The following is a 19813-nucleotide window of genomic DNA, read 5'->3' as shown; positions in this document are numbered from 1 at the left end:
GCTTTTGCTCCTTTTGGTCCTTTTGCTCCTTCGCTCCACGTTGTTGTCGCCTTGTCACGTGTCGGCATCATTACCACACGTACCAGAATTATTTATACAAAAAATGTATATACATATCGTTTATAAGCCCAGCAATTGCAAACAGCAAAGGCGAAGGTGGCTCAAACGCAACGAATCTCAAATGCTCTTTAGAACGCCATAAGAGGGCCCAAAAGCGACAGTTACATTGGGAGTCATTTAAAGAAATCCCTGGCGGAAAGCATAGGGGAGAAAAATTTAAATCACCAGCAAATGTTGGCCAGCAGCAGAGCTAATTGTTCAATATTTGTGGCCAAAGGCAGCTGGCACTTTGAGCCCTTTGGGAAATGTGTGGGTGAATTTACGACACATATTCCCGCCTAAAACTGGCCAACAAAACATGCCAAGCATGTCGAGCCCAATCGCCCTGAAAACTGTATCCTTCGCTGCCCATCCGAGGCCCACAAAACCCCATCCCACTTTCCGGTTCCCCCGGTTCCCCATAAGCGTCAGAGTTAATTTGTTGACAGCTTCGTTGGAAAGGCGGGTGGGGAGCGCAGGAGGAAACGGAAACGTTGGGCGGTATAATACGGCTGCAGGACACATCGGTGGACAACCGGACAAATGTCGTCCTCCTCGGGGACTACAAGACATGGAGCCATGTAAAGTGTGCAAATGACCAAAGAGAAAAGCTTGAGAAATATCAGGGCTCCAAATTGTAATTAGTGGGGTGGGCGGCAGGCGCTCCATGTTCGACATTCCGTATAGATTTGTGGGGGCAGACAGATGGACAGGAAGATATCGTCCTATCGTCCTGATAGGAAATGCAAAAGAGGCGAAGCAAAAATTAAGAATAAAGTGCTTTTAAATTTAAGCAGATGTACTTCCCAAAACTGCAAAATAATAAACAGAAATCTTGATGAATACAAACACAACTGTACTTATGTACATCATAATAATGTTCAAGAATACAAACTCAAGTTAGTTACATTTTCTAAACATAAAATCAAGGCACAACATAGCTAGAACAAAAGTACATTATTTACCCAAAAAGAAGGAAATTAAATGACAAAGCCACAGCCCTCGAAGTAAATGAAAAACACGATATAGTTCCTTCTGCATTATTACTTGATTTGATTATCAATTTCCAGGAACGGAAACCAGAGTAAACGAAGAGTATAGATGACCATTATTTATATAAACTTTATTTGGCAAATACATTTTGTACAATTCGAGGCTACGATTTTCAATTGATGTCTGGTTTAAGGAGGTCTACCCAGTCAGTTCCGTTTGCCGGGATGTCAAATATCAACGTCGCCATCGTCAACTAATTGGGTTTGGACTCCATCCACGAAAACACAAGATATTGGCGTATCTTTTTGGGGGACTGGGAATGGGAAAAGGCACAAGGAAGTGAAATGCCGGGAGGTGAAGATACAAAAAAGCAACGTAAAAAAAAGATTAAATTTCCTCGTTACGACTTTCATCTGAGCTGAAAATAAGAAACCGAAAATTGCGAGAAAAATGAAAATAAATATTGAATTATTGATATACAATATCTCAAACGAGTATTGAGTGCCAGCACACGAAGTGACAAAGTTCCATTCTTTATTCTATTTTTTTTTTTTGGGGTGTTTGCTTGTAAATAAATATGACAAAAACATACCTACGTAAATGGGTTCTTATTTAGAATTCAGCTGACAACTCAAAGGTTTTGATGTATTAAAAATGGAAGTCCTTTGACTTTAAGTGCTTCGTGCTCAGTTGACTTCTTATTGGACAGAAAGGAATGCCCCAAGTTTTTAACGGTGTCTTGTTATGAAGTAAAAGAAAAGTAGTCCCCCCCTGGTAGAGTATATCTTTAAGAACTGTTCTTAATCTATTGAAATTCCAGGGAATTCGCTTTCTGGAGCGAACAGTACAGTTTTCTCCTTTCACTCGGCTTATTGCCAGCGCAAATATTTGTATATTTATTTATTTTTTGGGACAGGTAGCACAGGTAGTGCTCCGTTTCCAGTCCTCCGAAAATGGCTCAGCATGAGCCGTGGCTTATTTATTTTTATGATGAGTGCGCTTTTCTACGTTCCTGGGTTTTTTGGCGGGCCCGCAACAATATTTTGCATGTTTGCATACAAAATATCATATTTGCAGAGATTGTTTCATTAAAAAGGCAGGTGCTGCTGCTGTGCACATATTTCATCTGCCCATCCTCCGACGCAGGAGGAGACTGCCTACCGCCTATCCCTGTAGTACGTGTTTAGCTTTAGCACCTCCTCGTTCCCAAAACGCCTACACATGCGTGAGCCATAAAATGGTCATATTACCAAAATAGCAGTAAGTGCTGCGCCACGGAAATTGGTTTCCCCACGCACCAGAAATTGGTCGCCAGTATGGATATGTATATGTATATGATAGGGTAGTCCGGACTCCGGAGGGACTACGATTCCTAGTTTTGTATGCTGAACAGGTGGACTTCACTGGTGAGCTCGTTGCTCGTAAAAGCTTCACCGATTCCGCTTGTATATTGCCTCAGTCCAATGCATTGGAAACGCATAAAGGCCAGGAGTTTACCCCTGTTTAAGTCATAAAAAATACTGCAAGAAATATTGGCTGCCGAGGGTTTTGCCAAAGAGTTACTATTAAGACAAGCCTCTTCTAAGGCTAGTTCCCACTAAGCCTATCAATAATCAGGTGAGCAATCTTAGGCATACTACATCGTACTCTTAAAAGCGTACGTTGTGTATCTGCGTTTTTGTGACTTGGATTGAAAAACCCTGGAACACAGACAGCCCTCTTATAAGTTGAAACCTTTCCGGTTTCCTGGCACTTACTTTTCCTTTCACCTGAGATGTCAACAGCTACCCACCTGGCTGGCCACCTCGGAGCACTCACTGCTTTCGCCAAGCCAAAGGAAACACAATGTTAGTCAATTATTGCGTTGACAGTAAGCACATAAAAATACAAATAGATGACACCCAACGACAAGGCAGCGTGGAAAAGGTAGCAAAAAAGTTAAGGGTGTAATGGGTTTGAGGCATTTGAAGCCAGACTGGCAGCGATTTGTCGTTACCTTTTCTCTAATCTATATTTCGTTGCTCACTTGCTGTGCCTGCTGCTCGCTGCTCTGCGCCTATGGAAGGACATGGGGCGGAGGACAAAGGACGCACGCCTTTATCGGAGATTAAGTGCGATGACATCGTTATACTCATAGACGCAGTCATGGTCCCAGTCTTCGTTAGTTATATTGTGTTGAAATGTGCTTACAGGACATTAATTTCTTGCACCTGACATTAAGATAATTGTTGCCTTTTGTTTAGTGATGGCTTGGCGAGATAATCAAGTCGTAATTTGGCAATGTGTTGCTGCGCCTCCTGATAGCCTGGCACAATGTGTCCTGCACGGCTTTCTGTATAAAGCCGGGCAGTTGGACATTTGAAAAGGATGAATCAATCAGATCTATGCTGGCTACAAGGACTTAAAGCTAGATGTTAACCAAAGTCGCATGTTATTTTAACAAAAAGTTCAATTCTTGGACTAAATTCTTCCATTTCTTTTCTCATTCAAAAACTCTCTCGGTTAGAGATTTCTACATTTTATTTACTGCCCTGGGTTATTCCCTTTTATGAGTGCGGTGTAACAAATTTATTATCCACACGAAGAAGAGCCCCACACAAAAATTAATAATAAAAATCAACAGAACGCTTATTACTTTCGCAAATGTAATACGACAGAAATCATCTTTTAATGGGATGGAATTTGAGAGGAGGTTGTCAATCGCTTTGAACTCTGAGGAGCCGCAAACCCTGCGAACACACTGCCACACCCACACACACACACCCATGCGAGCTGAAGTGAAAGCAATTTGATGTAATTTAATAAGAAAATAATAGGAAGCAATGACTTAAAAAGGCTGAAACAAAAGCACGGGGAGAATGTGAGGGTTGCGTGTGTGCTGTCATAAAATGAAATCATAAATTATGTGGCTCGCTTTTGAGCCGCCAATTCAGTTGGACGAGTGGCGATTTAATTTTTTGGCCCTTTGTTGATATTTTTTATATTATATATATATACTTCTTACGCTGGTAAGTCATCATCGCAGGAGCGACAAATGGCTAAAAGCTGGGTTTGCTTAGTAATTGCTTATGAAATATGCAAAGGCCCATCAGTCGGCATCTCTCTTTTTTTCAGTTGGCACCAGGCACGCACCCTTTTCAGCCGGAAATCTTGGTGGCCCCCACTTCGAATGCGGTTCAGTTTCTCCCACTTTTTCCTTTTTTATACAGCCATAGATACAAATTGGGGAGTTGGAGCGGCCTAGCATGACATAGCCACTTAGCGGCTACATTAATGGCAGTGCCAAATGACTCTATCTTCCACTGAGAGTGTGTGTGGGGTGTGTGTAAGGCTGTGTATTAGCCGCAACTGAGCGTGTAACGATAAATAAACTAGTGCCAACATTTTGCAGACGAAATGCCTCAAGGCATAAAAGTGTAGCCGTCTTTTCTGCGTATGAAGATGTTACGTTATGTTGTATCCTGTAGCCCGTGTCCTGTATCCTGTGCCCCCTGTATGTACCGCCGAGTGCATCATGAATATTTAATGCTGACATGTACAAAGTATGGCACATATATACGAAAACTTGTAACTGTACATCAACAACACATCTGAAGGACGGAAAAGCCCAGGCGAATGACAAGAAAAATTAGAAACGTAACCAGAAAGTTTCGCCTTTTTCCGAGGGGCTTAATTTTCCTTTCTGTTTTTTTGGCAGCATACAAGTGCGGGATGTTCCCAAGATTAGCAGCTGGAATGTTTTGCTTTCTATTTTGGTAAACTAGGTCAATACTGCAAAAAAAACAAATCGTCAATGCTGCAGAGAATTTGGTTTGATAATTTCACATTTTTTCCATAAAATACTCAAATTTCTTCTATTCAAAAACCTTCTAGTTTCAGGAGCTTAATTGGATGTGCCGGCATAAACATAATTATTCAATACCAAACTAAACCCATTATTAGAAATAATCATAAAACACAAAATTCCCATGGCACTCTATTAGAAACACGATACGACATCCACCAAACCCAAATCATCAAACAAAATTATGAGAGTCGTTGCGTTTCGATTCGGTTGAACGTGCAGGTTCCAAAACTCCAACTAACACAGGCAATTTATACATAATACGTATACTAAGACAACAGAACAATTTAACGCTTTAATGATAATGATGTATGAACAAGGCAAGGACAACAAACAGAGGCGAAAGTTGCACGTGTGTTGTTGGCCAAGTTATGAGCCGAATTTTCGTCGGTGGCCGCGGGGAATTGCGATGGCGAAGAGGTGAACCATCGCTTAACAAGCTAATGTGCTTTTAATGGTTTCGCTGGTTCCGCTTTTTCTGGCCTCCCGTCTGATTATGCCATTTGGTGGGGATGGGGGACAGGGTGGGGGTAGGGGAAATGGGGAAAGGGGTGGCCAAGAAATACAAGTAAAATACACAAATAATTAAAATTAATTATCTTGCAATTAGTTTACGATTTACTCATTAAGCTAAAGGTGGAAACGTGGCGGACGATGCTCGGAAAAGTATGGTACGCCTTTGTTTGTTTGCCTTGCTTACCTCACTCTCTACCGCTCTCCCACACACACACACAACCGCACACACACCCACACGCACTCATAAACACTCTGGCAGGATACAATGGATGTATGGAGGATAATGGCTATGACAATATAATTATGAAATTAGTGCTCTAACATTTCAATTGAGTTGTTTATTTGATTTATGTGCAATTGCACAAGCAAATGGAATATGACGCCCACTTAGCATGCGCCCAAACACACAAACACACGCACCTCGCACACACACACACACACACACAGAAGCAGACGACTGATGACATTTATTGCGCATACGACATGTTGACTCTGACATTTATACTCAGCAGGAGTTGGCCTTCCTTTTATTGACATTTAACACACTTCCCATCATCCGAGCTCGCTCCTCTTTTTGCGCCCATGATTTACGAGTCAAGTCCTGAATTAACCGATAGGTTAAAAGCACTAAATTGCTCAATCCTCACTCTGCCCGCTTGCAATTTAAACGTGTTCCCGACCCCACAAGCCGAGTTTCTGGTTGCCCTGCTAAGTAAAGTACTTAACCGTCTGCTTATTATTAAAAGGCAAAGCTTAAGTGGCAAAGTCAAGCTAATTGAATTAGCCTGCCCAAAACCCCGTTGCGCGTGGTGCGTGAAAAAAGGCATCAGCAGCCAAACCCAACAGCAATAACAACATCGTTGAAAGGGCAACAAGAAACGCTAATGTTGATAAAGTGCCGCCAACTCAAAAAGATTTTACAATATTTTTGACAAAAAGCAGAAAACGTCGAGAGGAGAGCAGACGATAGAGTGGGGCTTGTGTGGACTCCAGAATGTCCTTACCCAAGTGGAAAAGCATTTTCTTTAGACAAAATTAATTAAATTTTTGAATTTTGTTCGATTAGTTTCAAATTACAAATGTATAGTATAAATAAACGAAAAAAAACTGCAATGAAAACCTATATGAATAACTTTAAAGTGTATACTTTCTCTCCCCAATCGAAAAAACGACGTGAAGTGTAAAGTACTCGTCATCGTGAGCTCAATGAAGCTGGGTTCGGAAAAATCGAATTTTTGAAATTTAAAAGCTGGAATCGTTTGCCCATTTTTTGCCCATGTTTGCCCACCAATTACTTTTTTTTGCCCACGTCCAGTTTTTGAGATATGAATTTTCGAACAAGTTCGAAAATTTTCGAAGATCAAAAATTTCACTTTTTTCAAAAATTTTTTTTTTTAATCGCAATAACTTCGTTTGCCCACGTTTGCCCACCCTTTAGAATTTTGAAATTTTCGAAAATTTTCAAAGATCAAAAATTTCACTTTTTTCAATTTTTTTTTTTAAATCGCAATAACATCGTTTGCCCACGTTTGCCCACCCTTTAGAATTTTGAAAAAATTTATACTTTAGAAAATATAAGACATTCAAGTTTACCTAGGTGTCTTTGCCCATCCTTTGAAATTAATTTTTTTCGTTTGCCCACCCTTTAATATTACATTTTAACGTTTGCCCACCCTTCAAAATTATTTTTTTTCGTTTGCCCACTCTTAAAAATAAAAAATTTCGATTGCCCATCGTTTGCCCACTCTTAAAAATAAAAAATTTCGATTGCCCACCTCTTAAAAATAAATAATTTCGTTTGCCCATCCTTTAAAATTAGTTTATTTCGTTTGCCCACCCTTCGAAATTAGTTTTTTTCGTTTGCCCACTCTTAAAAATAAAAAATTTCGATTGCCCACCTCTTAAAAATAAATAATTTCGTTTGCCCATCCTTTAAAATTAGTTTATTTCGTTTGCCCACCCTTCGAAATTAGTTTTTTTCGTTTGCCCACCTTTCAAAATTATTTTTTTTCGTTTGCCCACTCTTAAAAATAAAAAATTTCGATTGCCCACCTCTTAAAAATAAATAATTTCGTTTGCCCATCCTTTAAAATTAGTTTATTTCGTTTGCCCACCCTTCGAAATTAGTTTTTTTCGTTTGCCCACTCTTAAAAATAAAAAATTTCGATTGCCCACCTCTTAAAAATAAATAATTTCGTTTGCCCATCCTTTAAAATTAGTTTATTTCGTTTGCCCACCCTTCGAAATTAGTTTTTTTCGTTTGCCCACCTTTCGAAATTAGTTTTTTTCGTTTGCCCACTCTTAAAAATAAAAAATTTCGATTGCCCACCTCTTAAAAATAAATAATTTCGTTTGCCCATCCTTTAAAATTAGTTTATTTCGTTTGCCCACCCTTTAAAATTAATTTTTTTCGTTTGCCCACCCTTTAAAATTTTTTTATAATGTTTGCCCATCGTTTAAACTTAGTTTTTTCGTTAGCCCACCTCTTTAAAATAAATATTTTCAGTTAAAAACGTTTTCTCACGCCTTAAAAATGTTTTTTTTTCGATTTTCTACTTATAAAACCAAATTTGTACATATGTATGTAATAACTGTAAGTTGTGCCGCCAATTTACATATCTTAGGATCGGCGGACAGAATCACTAATATTATATGATTATGATGAACGTACATAAGGAGATCGCAACCCGTTACACAGTTTTTTCTTTAATATTTATATAATGTTAATCATTCGCTTACAATTTATAAATTTTTCTTAATCATTGATAAATTTCATGCAAGTGTTGATGAACATACATATGTATATATATAGTTTTTTGTATATATATATATATATATGTGTGTTCATCATAATCATATAATATTAGTGATTCTGTCCGCCGATCCTAAGATATGTAAATTGGCGGCACAACTTACAGTTATTACATACATATGTACAAATTTGGTTTTATAAGTAGAAAATCGAAAAAAAAAAACATTTTTAAGGCGTGGGAAAACTTTTTAACTGAAAATATTTATTTTAAAGAGGTGGGCTAACGAAAAAACTAAGTTTAAACGATGGGCAAACATTATAAAAAAATTTTAAAGGGTGGGCAAACGAAAAAAATTAATTTTAAAGGGTGGGCAAACGAAATAAACTAATTTTAAAGGATGGGCAAACGAAATTATTTATTTTTAAGAGGTGGGCAATCGAAATTTTTTATTTTTAAGAGTGGGCAAACGAAAAAAACTAATTTCGAAAGGTGGGCAAACGAAAAAAACTAATTTCGAAGGGTGGGCAAACGAAATAAACTAATTTTAAAGGATGGGCAAACGAAATTATTTATTTTTAAGAGGTGGGCAATCGAAATTTTTTATTTTTAAGAGTGGGCAAACGAAAAAAAATAATTTTGAAGGGTGGGCAAACGTTAAAATGTAATATTAAAGGGTGGGCAAACGAAAAAAATTAATTTCAAAGGATGGGCAAAGACACCTAGGTAAACTTGAATGTCTTATATTTTCTAAAGTATAAATTTTTTCAAAATTCTAAAGGGTGGGCAAACGTGGGCAAACGATGTTATTGCGATTTAAAAAAAAAAAATTGAAAAAAGTGAAATTTTTGATCTTTGAAAATTTTCGAAAATTTCAAAATTCTAAAGGGTGGGCAAACGTGGGCAAACGAAGTTATTGCGATTAAAAAAAAAAATTTTTGAAAAAAGTGAAATTTTTGATCTTCGAAAATTTTCGAACTTGTTCGAAAATTCATATCTCAAAAACTGGACGTGGGCAAAAAAAAGTAATTGGTGGGCAAACATGGGCAAAAAATGGGCAAACGATTCCATCTTTTAAATTTCAAAAATTCGATTTTTCCGAACCCAGCTTCTTTGAGCTGTCATCGTGGTCAATCTCAGCCTGACCCCTGTCAGTCGGGACGCCTTGGAGCGATGCTCACGTAGCACCTTGTGCCAATAGCATTAAAAAGGGTTTTTAGCGCAGCGGACAACACCCATCGGAGTCCTGGGCCAGCTTGGCTATCGGTTTACGCGCTATGCTTCGTTAAGTGCATTTTGAATATTTAATGTTGAACGCGCTTCTTGCCAAGATGAAAGGGGCCGGTTGGCAAAAGGGAGCCCGCGAAGGCTTCGTCTCGGTCTACAGCTTTTGGTCCCTCTGTTGCCGGCGAGTTGCCGGCGAGGTCATGATTAATTCGCTTTATTAAAAAACCATACGCCGAGAAATGCGTAATACTTTTTAGCACTTGGCCGGGACGCGCAGCTGCTCCGCTCGGCAGTAACAACAAACAAGGCAAAATAATCAACACAAATTACACGTCGGGCATAAATATTCCTTCACAATGCGGAGCGAGAAAGGGGTAAGGGGCTTACATTGGGGACTGGAGCACTGGCGAGGGTAAAGGATATCTACCCGTGGCCAATTAATTTTTAATTTACGCTAAGCATTGCAACAAATTTTTCGAAAATTAAGCAGGCGAGTTTTAGTCAAGTGGCCAAGGAGATTTTCCTAGGTTCGCTGCTGGTACTCCATGAGCGATTACAGGGTATCACGGGAATACTAAGTCTAAGGGACAAGCCCTCTATAAAGTCATTTGAGTGTATTTAAGCATATTTAAGCTTGCGGCCAATCCTAAAAACTAATCAAATAGATTAGCTTTGGAAAAAGTAAAACTGAAATAGATTCTTCCGGAACAAAAAATGGGCATAAAATAGTCGAGCCCACAGGCTGCACTTGTACTACACATTTTCCTTAAGCTTGCGGTTTCTTTTTCATGATTTGCAAAAGTGCCAACAGCAGTGTAAAGGATTTTAGACCAAGCCAAGGGATTAATAAAAGGATTACGCAGCGGAAAATGCCAGCTGTGATGCTTCGAGAGTTGGCAATGCTAATGCGGATGCGGATGCGGAGAAGGAAGTTGCTGAGCGGGCGGAGATCCTCCTGCTGCTGCTGATGGAAATTTGTAGCAACACTCGACTAGGATAACGATATGTGGGTGAGGGTGTGGGTGGGAGTGGGGTGTGGGTGGGTGTGGGAGGAGGCACTTGCAGCAGGCTAATTGCGATTCGGTTCGCCTTGGCTGCACCAGCATCAATGGGCCTTCGCCTGCTTTTACCACAGGCTGCAGTTTTTCGGTGGCCGGCTTTGCGTCTGCGGGTTTTGTATGAAATGGCATGTCTGCCTCGAATATATGGCCGGTCATATATTTAAAATAATCCATTCGATATCTGTTTTAATACTTCAAATTTATAGCACTGGCTCCGAACGAAGCAACAGCAGCAGTAGCCGCCCCATCTACCAGCTACCAGCTACAATAGCAACAAACAACTCTCTGTGTCATTTTGAAGGGCTTTTAGCTTGGTATTTTATTGCTTAAAGGATGCGTCTGACCATCAAAATGCGAGGGATGGTATCAAAATAGCATTTGTTGTTCAAAAAACTCAGAACATTAAGGTTTTGTTGGGCGATCTTGGTTAGTTTCAGGCATTTTTAAAAGCAATCGAAGTTTTATTAAGCCAATCAACGTAAGAGTTCATTAAAATAAACCATTTACATGCAAGTATTGAAATGTATTCAATGCCATTTGAATTTTTGTAAGAACTAGGCATAAAAGTAGAATGGAGTCTTCGATCCGCCCTCGCTCCACATTCGTGCAGAAGTCATTTGTTATTTTTATGCCCATTTTAATAATGACATTTGTCTCGGTTTTCGCTGCGGTTGCCATCTTATATTCGCTCTCCATTTTTTTATGGATAATGCCCGAGCGCTGATTTGCTTACAATTGACATAAACGACCATCGCTTGAGTTATGTCATAACTCAGGCGGGCTTACCGCACTCCCTCACACGCAGAATAAACCATATAGCATATAGCATATGGCATAAGGCAGTGCAGATAAGCCGCACTCAATCAGCATAAAAGTGTGCTATGCAAAATCATCGGGGAACCAGGAGCAGAGAACTGCAGCCCGCCACTCGCACTCTACGTCCACCCGATAAACACTCGGTACTCTAGGCACCCCGTGTTTTTTGACACCCTACTTGCGGCAACACAAAATACTCGAGTGTTTTACCAACGTGGTGTTATTGTTACGAGTAAAAAAACCACCCGAGGCCTGCTGCGCAATAACCATTTGGGTGAGTGGACGCACAGTCAACGATCGGCCGCACGTCATTTTTTGTATGCGGGCTGCAGTTCTCTGGTCATTTTTTGTACGCCTAAAATTTGTATGGGAGGAAGCGTGACGGGTATAAGAAATGAAGGGTAAAAGGGAATACCCAAGAAAATTTTTGTGCTCATGTCTTTGCTCTTTGATGGACTCAATGGGTGCCACCCGTTTCGAACGGGCTTATTAATTTTTCAAACGTCGCTAGCTGAATACTCTAATGATAAATATTCTTACATAAAGTCTTTTTTGAAATGAATTTTGTGACATTATGTACATAGATTCGGCTATTAGCATTATTACTATTACTATTATTTTTACTATAATTTATATTTAAATAATAATAACGTTAATAATATATAATAATATTTAATTAAATATATATAAGATATAATAATATATATATATATAATAATTAAATTACGTATATATATATATATTAATAATATATAATATAATAAAATATAATATAATATATATAATTATAATAATATATAATAATAAGATGAAGGGCATATTTTACAAAGTATTCGACAAAGTCTAGAGCCACGCCGAAAGTATAGTGTGTAAACGTATGGAGTGTAAAACGTATGGAGTTACGCATCTTGTCTGTGACTCGACTACCTACGAGACCACTCGAGTATTTTTGGAAACACCCGAGTATTTTTGGAAACACCCATGTGTTTAACGGTAAACCCATAAGTGTTTTTCTCACTCATCCCTTTTTAGGCAGTGTGTGATCGGCACCCGCGACGCAGAGCACCGTATTGATTCGGGTGCGCGCACAACGGGGTGTCTTGTCTGCATGTTCAGATTTATACTGTGTGTTTGTAAGTACCCGCGATGTGCGTGGCGGGTAGCACCCGCACACAAAATTGTAGGGTGTGAGTCGAGTGGTAAAAAAGTGCCACCCTTGCAGTTCTCTGACCAGGAGCATAGAGGAGGAGCGGGCAAGTGGAGGAGCGGAGGAGCGGAGGAGCTCGAGCGGCCGTTAATCAAGGGAGCAACATCTGGGGGATATAGAACAAAGTCAGAGCAAATCTAAATTGGGACTCTCCCAACACGCACGCATTTAATTAAAGTAAAAGCTTTGCCTTTTTTACTCATTTTCCCTGGGCTGCTTATTTTTCAGTTAGTGCGAAATGCAAATGCGCAAAAATACTTGCAAAAAATGTGACCGTCAAGGGATGCAATGTCTGTCTGATTCTTCAGTTTCAGTTGCACCGGGTAATAACGTGCAATTTATATGCGTGCCACTAGTTTCTTTCTATTCCGCAGAAACCCCGGCGAAGTGAGGCACTCCAAGGATTTCAAATAGGGGAATGTGCACTTTCAGCTCATTCATTAGCTTCGCAGCTGAGTGAGCAAAAAAAACTATTTGAACATTGGCACTAGCGAAGGGGAAATTCGGTGCATTGATTCGCTTCGGGGTGCTTTATGGCAGAAATGAATACTTAGGGGTTGAGAACTAAGGATGTATAACAGATATTCATTCACTTCGCACTGCGTACTTCTATACAAAATGGTTTTATGGCACTTTTGCCTTAGCTCACAGTCTTCTTAAAATTCACAATAATTATTATGTTACTGTTATATACCATTATACCTATAGTTTTTCTATAACTCTCATTATTTATTATTTATAACAGTTTTAATAATGCTTTTTGGTGAAGTTAGTAAGAGCTTTTAAGAACTAAGCTACAACTTTTTGTGTAAAGCTCTTTTCATAAAATTATACCAGTTTTGAAAAAGTCTACACAGTGATCTAAAAGCTTTATATGAAACTTTAAGACTGAAAGGAAAATGCAAGCTTTCACATTTTTATAGTACTGTTAAAACATAGAATGTTTAAGGATTCGTGCTACAACAGAGCGAAACTAAATGTTATGTGACACGTTGGAAATGTACAAGCAAGATAAAAAAAGAGTAGTCCTTACATTGCATAGTTTAAGTTTTCAACAGGCCTAGTATACCCTTAAGCTCTACGACTAATGAGTATAGGTAATTAAAGAATTAAATTATCTGAAATGCTTTATAGCCTAGCTTTCCCTTTATAAAACCCACGAGTTTCTTAGGCTGATCAAACTGCTTTAATGAAATGCACTTATAGTCAAAAATCACTGAAGTGGAGCAAACACCTACTACCACTTTTCCACCTGCCCAAGCCCATGGCACAAAGTTGACCAAGGCTTATCAATGGGTGAATAAAGGGCCTTTGCATGCGTATGCCAAGTGGATTAAATTTCAACGTTTTGCGTGGGCGCTACTCAAGAAGCCAAATAAGCCAGCCATGGCAGCACACACATAGATAGCAAATAAAATTGACTAACGGCCAAGATAAAAAGCTAGTTGGCCGCGTTTGGCAAGAGTTATTTCCATTTTATGAGTGTTGATATGGGGCAGAGAGCACTGCAAGTCAACTTTTATTGGATCGCCAGCTGAGCAGCTGACAAGAATAAAGAACACTCGATTTAGATAAGAAAAGGCACTTTAAAGATGCTGTATGCAGATGCGAGAATGGCACACTTAGGTGTCGTCATAAATATTGCGTTTATAATCTGCCAAATATTCATATTTCCAGTTTACCATAATTCAGCATTGGGGAATATTTAAATTCCACAAATCCATTGGCAACATGACCCAATTAGATTAGAGCTGAATGTTAACATAATAATTCCAAAATGTTTGATAATAGATAAGTAATTTATCGGTACGAATCGCTGACATAATTATCAATAAGCTTGCTTTCTGTCTAGAAGGTTAAATATTGGTTTCTTGTTTGCTGATTGCAATACTATATAGGTACATAAATAATAGAAAGAATACATCTTTGGTCGTTTTGCCTATAATTCTGCATTCTGAGATTACAATTAAAGATTACTTATTTCAAACTGATACCAATCTGCCCTTCTTGATCCTGATCTTAGCCCCAGATAAGTTTAAAATTCGCAATTTATTTGCGGGGCTGCAAACAGGATGGGAAACCCCCAGAAATCAATTGGCTTCCACCCCCGCAAAGCAAGGATTTAGGGATGCCTACCCTGGTCAATGGACTTGAAGCCACCCCGAGACGGAAAACTGCAAACTTTTCCAAGGGGCATGCATCCCGGTTGCAGGCGGCAGCTAGTTTCCACACTAGGGTGTATCGGGTGTCGTGTGTATTCAGCTAAAACATCTAATTAAAATTCCGCCTTCGCCAAATAGAAATGAAAAGTCATTTGAGCGAGAGGAAATGAGCGTTTCCAGAGTCCGGCCAAGGAAAGTGGAAAATGAAATAGCGAACCTATTGATAACCGGAAAACTGGAGAATCCTGCTCCGCTTTTCCGCAGGGCAAAACAATTTCAATAAGGAAATTCTTACTTTGACAAGCCATTTGGCCCCATAATTGCCAACTAATGAGGCTGGCGGGCGAGTTTTTAATTTCGACCCGGCTGAAATGAGTTTGGCGCTGGCTTGGAAGAGACACTTTAAGAACTTGCCACAGATAAAAGGCGACAGCAGCAACAGCTTGGCAAAGTTCTTTCGGCAATTAACTTGCCGCACATTAAATGATAAAAAGAAGGCAATCGCAGAAAAAAAACAGAGTGCGAGCAGCTATCTTCCTGGGGTGGCAAATACAAGGAGCCCAAACTCGGGACCAGAAGGACAATGAAGTTGGAGGCACAAAGACAAAGCAAAGGCCACAGGCGGGAGTTCAGAGGTTGCAGTTGCAATTTGGGTCAAGCCAACAAGATAATGCGGTTCGCGGCTTCTATCCAATTTTTCCTGCCCCCGCCCAAAGTTTTGTTTGCATCTTCCACTTCGCAAGGAGCCCGCGTTTTAATTCCAACTTTCGGTCTGAATTTGGGTAGTGAATTTAACAAAACGTCCAGTTTCAGCAACTTTAACTTCATTCGCGAGACTTAAGGATAAGCAATTTATGTTCTGAGTTTTTAGTGTGATTCCAAGAAACTTCAGCAGCAAATGCTTAAATGAGATAAGTGTCAACAAGGCTTGGGCATATTTAATAATAAACTTTCTCGATCTAATCAATTTAATAAATCTAAATTTTTATCTAAACAATTAATAAATATAAGGCATGTTTTAAGACATAAACTTGGTATTCAGTATCAATCAAGATTTTCCGATCCACATATAGCAAACGCAACGCTCTTTGGAAGATACTTTTTGATTGGATTTCATGGATAAAGAATCTTTAAGTACAAACAAAAAAGGGTTGCATTGGAAATGCAAACCGATTGGGCAAATGACCCTGCTAAGTTATACTAATAACTTAATTTATTTTGGGCAATGTTAGGCACTCTATTTCTTATCTTTATGGACCATCTATCCTGACATTCTGATTTACACAATCACAACCCATTGGATTTCATAGATCGCCGAATGAAGAAGAGTTAAAACCGGGCTTGCTGCACCGATTCGGAAGGCGCACTGCACTGTCGCGTCGGATTACGGGCACCAGGCACATTTTGGAGGCGACTCTGGGACTTTGCCACCGTCTCCGCTGGCCAACTTCGAGTCCGCCCACGCAACTATTTCCATGGGACTGGTTTGGTTCGCTTTGGTTTAGGAACAACAATTGCGAGCAGCACGACGGGATTTCCATGCTGCTGGGTGTTGGGTCTTGGGTTTGGAGTCTTGGGTTTCTCGCACACATGTTACACATTTTCATCGATTCGGAGCAGTGGCTTTAGTATGTGGCGGAGTAATTAATGGCAAAAACTTACAACAGAATCGATTTTTATTCACACGGACACTCGAACACACACACACACATGCACGGGCGCGTAGTGTGCGTAAAAAACAAGTGGGAAAAACGCCGACAAAAAGTCTCGAAAAACAGGGTGCGATTCGAAAACGCTCACTTGGCGGTTACTCAGAACACCGATAGCAACACTTTGCACAACAAATACGAGCTGAGAGTGACGAAAAACAATAATTTTTGGATAATTTCGCGCAGCCAAAGCGATGTTGGTGTTGTTCTTTCGTGTGGTTCGCGAGCGAACTGATTCCGAAAACCCGAAACCAGGGATGGGGAGGCACAGAAACAGCTGTGGAGTCGAGGACCAGGGTTGCGCAGGCACTTTTAATTTACTTAAACTTTACTTTTCGTAACGTTAACAATTTGTTAAAGAACTTTTTTTACTTACACTTCGTATTTTTGATTTGATCTTTGTTAGGTTCTTGTGTCAGCTGCTTTGCCTGCTCTTTTGGTTTGATTTTCTCTCCCACTCTCAACGAATTTCACTGAATATTTAATTGAAAGACTATTTTTTCGTAAAGCATTCGGTTTTCAATTCACTTTTCACACTTCGCAGCCCAGTTTGGTTATTTGAAGTTCATCGGGAGTTTTGGGGCATTTAGTGCACTTTGTTTTTATTGGGGGATAAATCGATTTTTTGATTTTTCGGCTCGCACGTCGGAGCAAAGTGCGTCTCACACTTCCTCTTCCCCACTTTGTTTACTGACCAATTTGGCCATTTTGGATTCAGGGATTATTTGCTTGGGTTTTTCACACATCTCAACGGCTTTCAATTCGATTCACTGGTTTTCGGCAAAAGTTTTCATCAAGAGCAGGACACGAGAAGGCGCACGCTGTCAACTGAACTAAATTCCTTTATACCAGGAAAGGATTCAAATGGGGGTGGCTTCGCTTCGCCTCAGATTCCGACTCCGGACCCCAGAGCACATGCGCCGGCCACGGATGCGTTCAAATCCCACTTTCCCGCTCGCGCACTTGAGTTATTCCGGAACCATAAACAATAAAATGTACCCGAAATAGAAAGTTTCCTACTCATAAGCAAAATATTTAATTTCCCGTAGAAGCTCTCTTTCTAATTACATTAGCTCATACACTTTAAATTAATAATTAAGTCGGCTTACACATTCTAGTGTATGCAAAACAATCGACTATATCTTTAAACAGCTTTAAATACACAACATACGGCGAATTTGGAAACAAAACTTGAAACTTGTGCTATTTGAAAGGGTGAACTCAAGTGGGGGGTCAGCGATAGTCGATCATGATATGGTTATAAATATTATCTAACGTGGGTATAGCCGCAGCTGGGGGATCTGGCTGGGTGGCGTTCTCCCCTCCGGGATCAGGCGCTGGCTCAGGCTGAGCATCTTGGATGGCGGCGGGATTCGAAGCTGGAGTATCCTTGGTGGCTGGCCTCGGCTTTTTGCCGAAAGCGAAGCAGCCGCTCTGTTTGGTGGCCACGGGCGACAGGTTGTCCTTGTTTTTGGTGCTACAAACGGGATTGAAATCGAATTATTTAGAAGTTGCCATCATATGCACGGTTTTGGTCAACCTACAATGCCTTGAGCGCCTCCAGCTTGGGTATATTTCTGTTGTGCGACCTGCCGCCGCCCGCCGCCTCTTGGGCAGCCAGCTCCTCGGGATGGGACTTCTTCTTGTGCGTGCGGCAGTTGGAGCCGTTGGCAAAGGTGCGGTCGCAAAAGTCGCAGGAGTACGGCTTGAGTCCAGTGTGCAGGATGAGGTGATTCTTCAGCGCCTTGGCGCGCTTGAACTCCCGGCCGCAGTAGTCGCACTTGTGCTGCATCTGATCCGTGTGCACCAGCCGGTGGCGATTCAAAGTGGTCCGCGAATTCAGCTGCATGCCGCACTCTGGGCAGATGTACTTGTGCGGATCATGCGTCTCCTTGTGGTGTTTCAGGCGGTTGGCCGACTTAAAGCACTTCTTGCACACCTCGCACTCGAAGGGGGCGTAGTCCGTGTGCTTGAGGACGTGCTCCTTGAGCGCGCTCATCGAGTGCACACCCACGCCGCACTGCTCGCAAATCACCGGCCGCGGCCGCTCATCCAGGTGCATGTACTGCTCGTGCTGCTGGGCGGATGCACTGGTGGCGAACTTCTTGTCGCAACTGCTGCAGGCGTACTGCTTGCGCTTGGGCAGGGGCACATGCCATTTCATGTGCCTTTCCAGCTGGTAGTGTAGACGAAACTTCTTGGGGCAATCAGGGCATTGCAGCTGCTCGGTTGCGGGCTCAATTTGGCCATGATCCTGTCGCAGGTGGCGCTGCAGGGTTTTGGCCGAGGCGTAGCTTCGCAAACACTCACTGCACTGGTGTCTTTTCTCGGAGTCTGCTGCATCCTCTATAGCTTTTTCGGGACTGGGCGAGGAGCCATCCAAGCTGCCAGCAGTAGAGTTATCCTCCTGAATGCCATAGACATCGCACAGGTTCATTAGTACATGATCTCCATTCGCTTCGTAGTCGGCATCCTGCTCATCGGGCTCCTCCGTCGGCTGATCCTGCTCCTGATCCTCGTGTTCCTGCTTTTCCTCTGGCGTCAGTGGGTTTGCCAGCTCGTAAGCCGACTCCTCTGGCAGAAACTCAAGCTGTTCATCCAACTTCGGCTTCTTGTCCACATAGTGCACCTCAGTCAGCGTCTCCTCGTCCAGTAAACCAAATTTGGAGCGCAGCTCGTGGAGATTTGGCCTCTCCTGACTGGGCGTGCTCTGCAGGATGCAGTAAAGCTTCTGCACGCGGGTAATCCGTTCCGAGAAATTCACCAGCGAGTTGACCAGCGACAGGCACTCACTGCATATCGTCTCCGGCAGCTCTTCACCTCGAGTTATCTGATGATAGGGCAAGAGATATCAAAAGAAACTGGTTAGCTTGTGGAAGTCCAAGAAGCCACGAGGAGCGCACTCACATTCACCCAGAAGTACTTGCCAATGGCGGTGGCCAGTTCCATGGAGGATGCCTCGCCGGAATCCTCGTTCTTGAGGAACACATTCATGTTGCCTTGCAAGTCGTCCTTGGCGCACAGGCGACACCACCGACGCCAGTCGCTGCTGGGATTTGGATCGTCATGGGGAGCCGCCGGAGCAGCGTGCTCCTCCACCTGCGCGGCGGCCATCGCGGAGCTCAGCAGTTGGTTATAAATAAACAAATAAATATATAAAGCGTAAACATATTGGATTGGATGGCTGGATCAGGCTGGAACTGGATCTCGAACTAGAACTGGAGCCGGAACCAGCGTTGCAGGTGCTGCCAGATCAGCCGGATTAATTGAGTTCAATTGGATACTCTCAAATAGAAAAGGATTGACCTCCTGCTTTAAGTCAAATTGTAAGATCTATGTTGACTGGCTTCATCATCAGACATTAAATCAACTTAAATCAGCAACCGGAACTAACGTAACAAGCCTTGTTCTTCGCACCGCAGCAGTCCG

General features: G+C 41.3%; 2 protein-coding genes across 9 annotated transcripts in view; both read right to left on the bottom strand.

Annotated features, from left to right (window-relative positions):
- Nucleotides 1–16884, bottom strand: part of LOC117140604 (tyrosine-protein phosphatase Lar) — a 115817-nt gene extending 98933 nt beyond the window's left edge. For 7 of the 8 annotated variants that reach the window (XM_033303636.1, XM_033303670.1, XM_033303618.1 and 4 more), the window contains exon 1: nt 16338–16615. The gene's annotated coding sequence lies outside the window, so the exon portion shown is untranslated. Of the gene's footprint in view, nt 1–16337; nt 16616–16760 lie in introns of those variants that run through there. The other variant, XM_033303626.1, reaches the window with a different exon arrangement.
- Nucleotides 16885–17389: 505 nt separating this feature from the next.
- LOC117140669 (zinc finger protein 91) lies at nt 17390–19597 on the bottom strand. Its single transcript, XM_033303720.1, has 3 exons — nt 19292–19597; nt 17929–19214; nt 17390–17861 (listed from the first exon to the last, which is right to left on the bottom strand). Exons 1-3 carry the CDS (start codon nt 19496–19498, stop codon nt 17618–17620), a joined length of 1737 nt encoding a protein of 578 aa, XP_033159611.1. The 5' UTR covers nt 19499–19597; the 3' UTR covers nt 17390–17617.
- Nucleotides 19598–19813: the final 216 nt, after the last annotated feature.

This window comes from Drosophila mauritiana, chromosome 2L, assembly GCF_004382145.1.
Source record: "Drosophila mauritiana strain mau12 chromosome 2L, ASM438214v1, whole genome shotgun sequence".
Lineage (NCBI taxonomy): Eukaryota > Metazoa > Arthropoda > Insecta > Diptera > Drosophilidae > Drosophila > Drosophila mauritiana.
Note: the sequence above shows the minus strand (reverse complement) of the source record. Positions and strands in the feature narration are given on the sequence as shown.

What these genes read in the sequence shown, in the direction of transcription:
- LOC117140669 (XM_033303720.1), bottom strand. Translation starts at nt 19,498, where the DNA reads ATGGCCGCCGCGCAGGTGGAGGAGCACGCTGCTCCGGCGGCTCCCCAT. An exon ending in GCAAGTACTTCTGGGTGAAT is followed by an intron (nt 19,215 to 19,291) that starts GTGAGTGCGCTC and finishes CCCTATCATCAG; the next exon opens with ATAACTCGAGGTGAAGAGCT. An exon ending in CTGGAGGCGCTCAAGGCATT is followed by an intron (nt 17,862 to 17,928) that starts GTAGGTTGACCA and finishes TCCCGTTTGTAG; the next exon opens with CACCAAAAACAAGGACAACC.